Here is a 9,193-nt window from a genome sequence, read left to right on the forward strand (position 1 = left end):
TCCGAATTTGTTTCAAGTGGGTAAGTAGTTTGGGAGGACCAGCCACTCTCTGCCTGTACTTGGTGGTGCAACTTGCGTGTAGCTAAGTTTACGCAAGGGAATTGAGGCAAGCGAAATTCTGACTCGCTCTCCCAAATCGGTTTTGAGACAGAACTCAGGTATAAAATGAACAGAGGTGGTACCAATTGATTCAATCGTTTTTCAGCCTGTGATCAACAATGTATTGTTTGTAGATGCCTCAATCATTAATTTAGTCAAAGCTCATATTATTTCAATGAAAACGCTTTTGTCCGCAAGTCGAGGAAACCCTGTACGGCACAAAAGTAGGTTAAACGGGGAGGTATTTACATGTCGCAGAACAAAGCACAATTTTGCATTCATGAGCGAGCTTGAACATTCTGTTTAACCAGAGTGAAAGCATATATTCCCCGTTGAAAGGGGCCATTCTATGACTTTCACTGCAGCAGTAAAACGATCCATGTGGGAAAAGAACGAAGTACAGAAAGGCAAATCCCAGAGGCAGACCAAATTCCATGAACTAGAACGGGGGGGGGGGGAAAGGCATCATGCGGGGAGAACAACATTACAGTGCACTGATAGGTCAAGCACAAATTGGAAGCTGTATTTTCAACCACAGTCAAATCTCCAAATATCCAAAATCAATAGCGTCACATTCTCAAACTACTTGTTTAAGCCTGTATTCAGTGAAGAAGCCTGCTGTTGCAAGATTGGTGCCTGAAGTGACCAGGGGTAGTGGTGGGACTGTGAGGTGGTGTAGTAGTGAGCCTAATTGAATGAAACACTAATGAGGGAAGGTGCACGCTTGACAACCCCAGTAAGATGCTCACAAAGGCATCTTTGTTGTTGTTGTTGTTGTGGTTTAGTATTTATGGTTGGACTGTACCCTGTTGTTTTAATACTTATTTTAATTGTTGGGTTTGAGTCCTTGCATGTGACATAGAGAGGTTTAGCTGCGGTGTCAATCAGTCCCCAGTCAATAGCACAAGGAATTTCACATCTTTTTAAGGTCAATTTATTACATATTTTCAAGGTTGGGTGTGCAGTCATGGTCTTAAAAAAAAAAAAAGAAGAAAAGAAAAAAAAATGTTATGTCCAAGCCATTTTTCAAGGTGCCAAAATCTGATTGGCTGTACAGATGTGCAGCTGCCTGCAGTAGATCCCCAGAGGTACTGGAGAGAGAGGGTCAAGAATGTGCCCTTGAATACCATAGCAGAGTGTGTGTGCCCTTGAATACCAGCGAGTTAAGCTCACTCCTCATGGAACGCATGTCAGTGATGCATTGAACGAGAGTGCTTTTGGCAAGACTTAGAAACCTTGACAGGTACTATACTTCACAAAGTAAACACAAATTCACAGGACACGTCAAGTCTTTTTTCTCATTAAGAATTTATCCAAAATATTATGGCATTAGTAATACAGCATTTTTTCCATCATAAACTTGGTCCAACTTCCATAAGTAAATGCAAAATTGTCACAGCCAACAACGTATTCATTGTCTTCTCAAAACAAAATGACATCTGCACATCAGAATAATGACTACAGTATCAAACCACACGGAGACATCGCTGTTAAATGGGTTAAGTTATTAAATAATCTCGCACATCCCCCGCCCCGAGACTACCAATACAGTCTCAGTAACACTCGGCTGCAGTGGCTCCTGATAGGTTCAGCGTGCCAGGCGTTGCACACACACACTCCCACTGCCTCAGTTGCTGTGAACCAGGGTGATGAAGAGGAAGAGGGAGCAGAGGGAGACGGCACCAGTGAGCACCGCTTTCACCAGCAGAGCTGTCCAGCTGCCCAGCAGAAACACGTGGACAAACAATCTGCAGAGAGAGAAAGAAAGAAATTTAATGACTGTGCTGTGCATTGTGAATGGGAGAACTGCAGTTCATTGTGTGTGAGAGAGAGAGAGAGAGAGAGAGAGAGAGAGAGAGAGAGAGAGAGAAGAACTTACAAAGCGCAGCCCACTGATAAATGAGGTTACTTAAGAGTCAACAATTCCGGCGAAAGGTTGTTAATACTTGAGCTGAACAGCCAATCAAATTTGAGCCCTCCGTTCCATGATCATGACGCAACTATTTGATAGGCTGGAATTGTTGACGGCTTTATTTGAGCCACTAGATTTACAGGCCAGGGCTGTCTACGGACACAGGAGGTTTCTTTGACTGCACACAATGGACAGCTTAAAGACTGTGAGGTGCAATTTGCTGAACTAGACCAAAAGCATACTGGATTAGTTAAGGAGTCAACAAGATATTGTAGCATGATTCTGGAGTTTGGATTTAAATATATGGGCCATTCTACCGAATTGGTGCAAAGTCAGGTCGGAAATATTTGGATTTTTTTTATGTTTTATTCCCAAAACTTTGTCCGTATGTATATTGTACCATATCTAAAGTACACTTATCTAGTAAAAGAACAGTCAATTTTTATATTGTATTTTCAGAATGTGTTGGAATGTTTTTCCTCTGCCAAAAATTGTCACTACCGAAACATCACATTTACTATAGTAAAAAAGTATTATTATTATTGACCTGTTCAGATTGTGTTTCCTTCCCTTCTCTGAAGAGTATTTTTACAAATATTTCTTGAAGGTTTTCACAATGAAATCCATAAAAATGAATTTTTTACCAAATTTTCAAGTTCAATTTATACAATTCATCAAAATCTAAGTGCAATATTTCTTTGTAAAATGCTAAATACTGATCATATTGATTCCAGAGTTGTTCATTGATGAAATTGAACATACATTAATCCAATCAGTATCATAACATTTTAGTTGATTACTCAATATACTTAATTTTTTACAAAACATCCTGTGTTTCGGTAGTGCTGCACTGTTTCGGTAGTGACATCCAGTGTTTCGGTAGTGACTGCACTGTTGGATGGATGTTCATTTCTCTCCCAAAATCTTCCAAAAGGTGCTCTGGGCCGCCCTTTATTCCACACAACACATTTATTTAAAAATTATGGGATTGAACTACTTACCAATTCATTTTGTCACTACTGAAATCATCAGGTCACTACCATATGTTTCGGTAGTGACTGTTTCGGTAGTGACAATTCTAGCTAACTTTAAGCATAAATAAAGAATTCTAACAAGCACACGGCATGCAAACACATCTTTGAAGAGGTGAACACACATACAAACATAAGATTTTCCATGAAACCCCAAAAGGTTTACTTAATTGAAGAAAACATGCGTTTCGGTAGTGACAATTCTTAAGGTTACACGTCGATTTTCAGACTTTGGAACACATTTATATAAAAACTATGGGATTTAGCTACTTACCATTCAACCATGAGGGTCAGAGATGCAGTGTCACTGCATGGTCAAAAATGCAGAGTCGTGGCTAAAACACAGGCTCAGCCAATGGACTAAAACTCTTGTGTTTCGGTAGTGACATGAAAACTAGGGACATGATTTTTTGAGTATAGAAAATTGATATAAAAATTAAACCCACAATAAATCTAAATATTCCAAGTTCTGTTTCAACCCAATCATAAAGATCTTTGAAATTAAATCATTGAAAAAAATCTAAAAAAATTGAAAAGGGTTATTTAAAGGCATTGAAATTTAGATGTCAGGGTTGGGGACAGCTACTTCCCAATAGAAAGTACCCTATAAATGATGATTTTGTATATATTTAGCTTATCACTATCTCATGTAATGCATTGGGTTTATATAGACCATAACATTTTCTAATTAAATATCTATGCCTAAATACCTAATTGTTTTGTAAATAGTTTTTATTGTTGAGGGACTGCATATTACACGAATTCGGTAGAATGGCCCATATATAAAAAAAGAGAGTGGTTCTGCAATATTGCGGATCTTTTGAGTTTGCGACAGTCTTCGCACATTTCCTCTTTGCATAAGGCTGAAAGGAAAATGTAACAGTATTTAGGAAACAAATGTAGCTCTGATGCAAACAAGTGGTATGGCAAGTCTTTAAACACTTCCTCTGTCCCTAGTTAACCTCCATAGCTCTTTGAGCTTCAGTACGACCACAGGCACGATTTAAGGCAAGAATTAAAGATAAGCTTATATATAGATATTTTCACATTTCATATTTAAGATATCTGATATGTTGCATATGTGTTTTGTTCAAATATTCATATTGGAAGGTTTTCCATGATTCTCCAGGTTCTCCATTTTTAAGTTCCCTGTCATCATCACACACTGGGTGGGCTACATAGGTTAGAGGTGGGTAGAGCAGGCCAAAGAATTGGCTATCATAATGTATATATTTTTTAAGATATCATTTCATCCTCATTTTAAACATGAATGTACTTACACGCCAAGACAGACAGACAGCCCATGGCAGGCTGGGCGTGTCGTCTGTATGACTCGAATTAACATTCACATCAGAGTTTATATTACACATGCTAGCAGCTACTGTACACATGGTTAAGATGGTTCTCTAAGGTAGAGATAGCTAGGAAAGTTCAAAGCCGGGTCAACTGGCATGAGACCTCGTATTGAAGTATTAACCGCAGGGCTGCGAAAAGTTGGCAAAATCAAAGTACGTATAAATCACAGTTAGTTCAAGAGTTTCTCTTATGAACAATTAAACAATCATTGTGATGAGACCCCTAATAACTTACACAACTAAAGTTGCTGTGTTTGCACTGCATTTTGTCGAGCTTTCCATTGTTTACAATGACAAACTCGAAACAGCAAAAAAATTTACCAGAGGCCAAAATGTATCTGTTCCATATCAACACCAGCTATTGCTCGGATTCTTAAACCCGAATTCCCAACTTGCTGGTTTCCTAGCCATCTCACTGAGTAACTGAGATTTAAGCAGACTTGTTTCCGTGCATTTAAAAATTATCCCAATATTCTCGGGTATTGCAAAATTCATGCAGTGACATGATGATATACCGTACTATATTAACGTGCAGTGCTATAGCTATCATTCCACAAAGCATGTAACACACAGCAAAACAACCCTGGAGATGTTTTATTCTGTCAAGAGTAGTTTGATTGAATACACTCCCCCTTGTTTCAACTTTGGTGGTTCAGTGATAGCTGCCTACATTTGCACAGAAGTTATTCCAGCCTTTGTTCTGTGGCTGAGTGCTTTTTGCTTTAGTGTCCACTTACAAGCCTTTTTAGGAGCATAAGAGCATAGCTTAGCAAATAGCAAAAAATGGCCAAAATAGCAATTATCCACTTACTAGCTGTATGGGCTGTGTATGTGTGTGTGTGTGTGTGTGTGTGTATGTGTGTGTGTGTGTGTGTGTGTGTATAAGAAGTTACTCACTCCATAAGGAAGGACTTGTACACACAGAGTCCCAGCAGCACAGTCACAGGCAGACGGAAGCTCTTTGGCAAATCGTACCGAGTAAACATCCACACAACTGCTGCCATGGCGATGTAGTGCACCTGACCAATCATAGAGGAGGAGAGTGATTAATGGACCAATCAGACAGGAGGAGAGTGATCAATGTGGAGGGCACTGACCAATCAGACAGAAGGAGAGTGGTCAATGTGGAGGGCACTGAAGCTGATGTGAGATATGACAAGACCGGTGAAGGTCTGGATAATAAATCGTGCAAAACAAAACAAAGAAAAAATTAATTTAAACAGGAGAATCTGCCTTAGGACACTAGACCTTACTTACCAAACTTATGTTCGAGTCGAAGCTCATTTGGATGTATTTCCAGTCAAACTCTATTCCACGTGCCCCCACCCATAATGGAATACACCTGTTGTGAAAATGTTGACAATCATGTAAGAAATGACATCATCACGCACAGCCTGTGTATGCACCACGTATAATGGCAATGCACACAGACACAGACACAGACATAGACACAGACACAGACACAGACACAGACACAGACACAGACACAGACACAGACACACACACACACAAAAGAAAACAGAACATTTAGCATACATGTTGAAAAAATGCATATGTATGTTTACCTTGACATGACCAACTCAGCAGTAGCCCAGCCCATGGCTGCTACCATGATCTTGTACTCCCCCTTCCCAGCATTCCTAGACATGACGAGGTGGAGGCCCAGCAGGTCTGCTAGGTCAACAGTGGCCTTCATGAATTCCTGTATTGAATAATTGCGAAGGTTAAAGATAAGAGGTATTGCCCTCAACCTAGATACTGACAGAGATATCCCACTCCCTCACACTTCTAGCTTTTGCAAAAAAACTTTAGAGGGCGCTTGTAAATTCAAGAAAAATGGGAGGTTTTGCACAATGTTATAAATGGGGACCTATTAAACACTTTTTACCATTCCCATTTGCTCAAGACAACAGGGAAAACAGAAACAAATATTGTATACTTCTAATTATTCTATTTGATTTAATCTCCCCTATCACTAACACTTCTGACTATACCTGACCATGTACATCAGATGGCACCTACGAATCTCCTAAACGTCTTAAGTCGAGCAGCTACTTTCTTGTATCCATTCCCTAATTTGTGCAAATCAACACACTTTTGCCTTATTGCAATGGAATGCTCTTAAATCCTTTCTATGGGGATGTATTTGGGCCCTGCGTCACCAGCTTTTTATACACCAGTGAGACGAAGTAAATCACTGATGACTGCCTGACTGTGACTCGTAAACTCGTAAACTTGTGAATGATGAGTCTTGATCAGCAAAAGAAATCGAGACTCACACTCACAGGCGGGGGCTGGGGGAGGTTGGCATTTCATGATGTAAATAATTCCCAAATAATCAACTCTTTTGCCCGCATTGGCCTTGCAAGGTTTAACAGTAACGTGTTGAGCCATTGTCGACCCTTAAAATGCTAATGTTTAAAATGGTAATTTTGTCAATGTTAACACCAGCATCATTTTCCATCCTCTTTAGCAAGGGTGCCAACAGCTGGATGGAGGCCCTATTCACTGTTTGTAAATAACAGCTTAACTGGTGGAGAGCCAATGACAGAAGAAATAGCCTAGTTTCCAAACCCACTTGGCTTTGAATATGAAACACATACATACATCTTTCGGGGCCACTCTCTTACCCCAACAAAGTCATAGACACCAGCCCCTCCTTCCCACGTAGGGAAAAACGTTGCCAGGAACAGCATCTGAAAACATGGTGAAATGATTAACCAGGGGCCAACCCTTTGAGTTGCTGAGGAGCCATTCATTGATGGATGTGAAGTCAAATTTCTAGCAGATGCTATAAGACAGCAACATGACAGAGGATGGTATATGATATGTGATTATATATGATGTTATAACATGGTAATAATAAATACATTGAAAGCCTAAAGGGGTGCTTCTGCCATATCTATGTTTGTTAAAATGTTACACAGATGCGAGACAGAAGACAGCTACTCACTTTGCAAAGCTGCACAAAAAGGTAAGTTGCCCCCGCTTGGACACATCTCCAAAAAGCATTGTATTCAGACCTGGGTGAGCAAAGAGGTTATAAACACTGTAGCATTAATGTCAAATATTTTAGAAAGATTTTCTGAGGTTCTGATTTCTATGGTACTAATGCAGTATTCAAAAATAAAAAAACAACATCAGTGAGTTATTTCTCAGAACAAAGGCAAAGGCTAGTCGGAGCCATAAAATGATTATTAAATCTGGTCATGGATTGGTTTAGACCCAAATAGCGTACAGAAATGTAATCTGCATCTAGGCAAAGAAATATAAACTGGGCAGTGGGGTTCACCCCTGCGCTACAAGGGTAACTACACTTACCCTTGCAATGAAACATAAGGCATGTGGACAACATAAGAGGATTAAAATGTAGACCAAAGCCATACATGTGCTTGGTCTGGCCACACAGTTCACTTAACATTTAATCAAACAGCTTGGGAGCTTTCATATTTTGCTTACATGAGAAGGTCATCCTGTCCCAGGGGAATACCTTCAGATATGTTCGACTAATTTGGTTGTCATTTCAAAGAACAAAATACTATGAATGAGCTAGCTAAGAAAGAGTTATGTTGATACTTACAACCCACTGCATTTGTATGTGATGAAATAAGGGAAATATGCCAAAGCAAAACAATTTCCAAAGTGAAAAAGCGTCATGGTCCACCACCCTGTCGAAGATAAACATTTCAATACATCCAATTAATACGTATTATTTATCGGGCAGATCTGCCAGGGACAGACTTGAGACATCACGGCTGACAGACACCCCACAGCAGATTCTCTCAAGATAGATGTCGTAGCAGCCTCTGTTCATGTTTTCAGGATATATATCTACGGGTTATTAAGGCAAGAAGTGATCAACCTATAGCATCTTTAAAACAAGCATTATCGAGAGACAAACATGACATTTCGATTCCACAACTACATACTTGTCAACCTTGCTATCTAGCTAGGGTGATACATGTAGGCTAGGATGCTTACATTTGTTCTGCTTTAATGTCTAATTAATTTCGCTTTTCTTACCTATGACACAATCCGGCAATGAACTGAAAGAAACAGCCTTGAATATTGCAAGTATGAATGAACTAGACGGTGTAATATGGTGGTAGCCGAAGCCGGACCAGCTAGCTGATCTCGAGGCGGAAGTGCTGGTGTCCCACGTTGGTCCCACGCTGAAAAATTACCGACTCAAACAAGAGGCTTGCACGGTCGTTCCACAGACCATCGCGATCATAGACATGAATAGACATGGTCATTTTTTTTATGATATAATTAAAAAAAATGCAGGTAGCAGACATTTGTTTCCTCGATGGCTCCTTAATAATCATTAATGGTTGTTGAGTAGTTTTCCTGTATATTTTAAGTTTGTTTCCTAATGATTCATGTTTTACAACATTACAATATCATTTAATAAATAAAAGTAGGCCTATACACTACAGTATAGCTGTATACAAGTGTTTGAACGTGGTGGATTTTTGTTATTTGGCTCTTATGCTGTAGACACAATAGACAATTAAACATTTTCCCATTACCTGCTCCCCCGTGTGAAAAACAGCTACATACCATGTACTGAGACAACATATGTGACTAAACCACGAATGATCTCTTCGGGACATTGTACCACACCTCATTCTTTATCAGTTTAATTCCATCATATTTGTTACCTTTTGTCCGGTACATCTGGTACTGGTAAATACTGGGCATATATTTTTCAGACGTAGGCTGTCCAAATTATTAAGGTAACTGTTGTGTCAGAACGGAGTCTGATAGTGAAACCTGAGATTTCCGAATTTGAC

General features: G+C 39.6%; 1 protein-coding gene across 1 annotated transcript; it reads right to left on the minus strand.

The window, feature by feature from the left end:
* Nucleotides 1-1,388: 1,388 nt before the first annotated feature.
* tmem147 (transmembrane protein 147) lies at nucleotides 1,389-8,555 on the minus strand. Its single transcript, XM_080857309.1, has 8 exons — nucleotides 8,421-8,555; nucleotides 7,978-8,065; nucleotides 7,351-7,420; nucleotides 7,028-7,093; nucleotides 5,963-6,099; nucleotides 5,655-5,739; nucleotides 5,295-5,416; nucleotides 1,389-1,847 (listed from the first exon to the last, which is right to left on the minus strand). Exons 2-8 carry the CDS (start codon nucleotides 8,052-8,054, stop codon nucleotides 1,727-1,729), a joined length of 678 nt encoding a protein of 225 aa, XP_080713435.1. The 5' UTR covers nucleotides 8,055-8,065; nucleotides 8,421-8,555; the 3' UTR covers nucleotides 1,389-1,726.
* Nucleotides 8,556-9,193: the final 638 nt, after the last annotated feature.

Source organism: Sprattus sprattus, assembly GCF_963457725.1.
Source record: "Sprattus sprattus genome assembly, chromosome: 19".
In the NCBI taxonomy this organism is placed as follows: Eukaryota; Metazoa; Chordata; class Actinopteri; order Clupeiformes; family Clupeidae; genus Sprattus; species Sprattus sprattus.

Coding starts and splice junctions, on each gene's coding strand:
- tmem147 (XM_080857309.1), bottom strand. CDS start 8,054: ATGACGCTTTTTCACTTTGGAAATTGTTTTGCTTTGGCATATTTCCCT. Junction 7,421..7,977: donor ACATACAAATGCAGTGGGTT/GTAAGTATCAAC, acceptor TTGCTCACCCAG/GTCTGAATACAATGCTTTTT. Junction 5,417..5,654: donor TCGACTCGAACATAAGTTTG/GTAAGTAAGGTC, acceptor ATGATTGGTCAG/GTGCACTACATCGCCATGGC.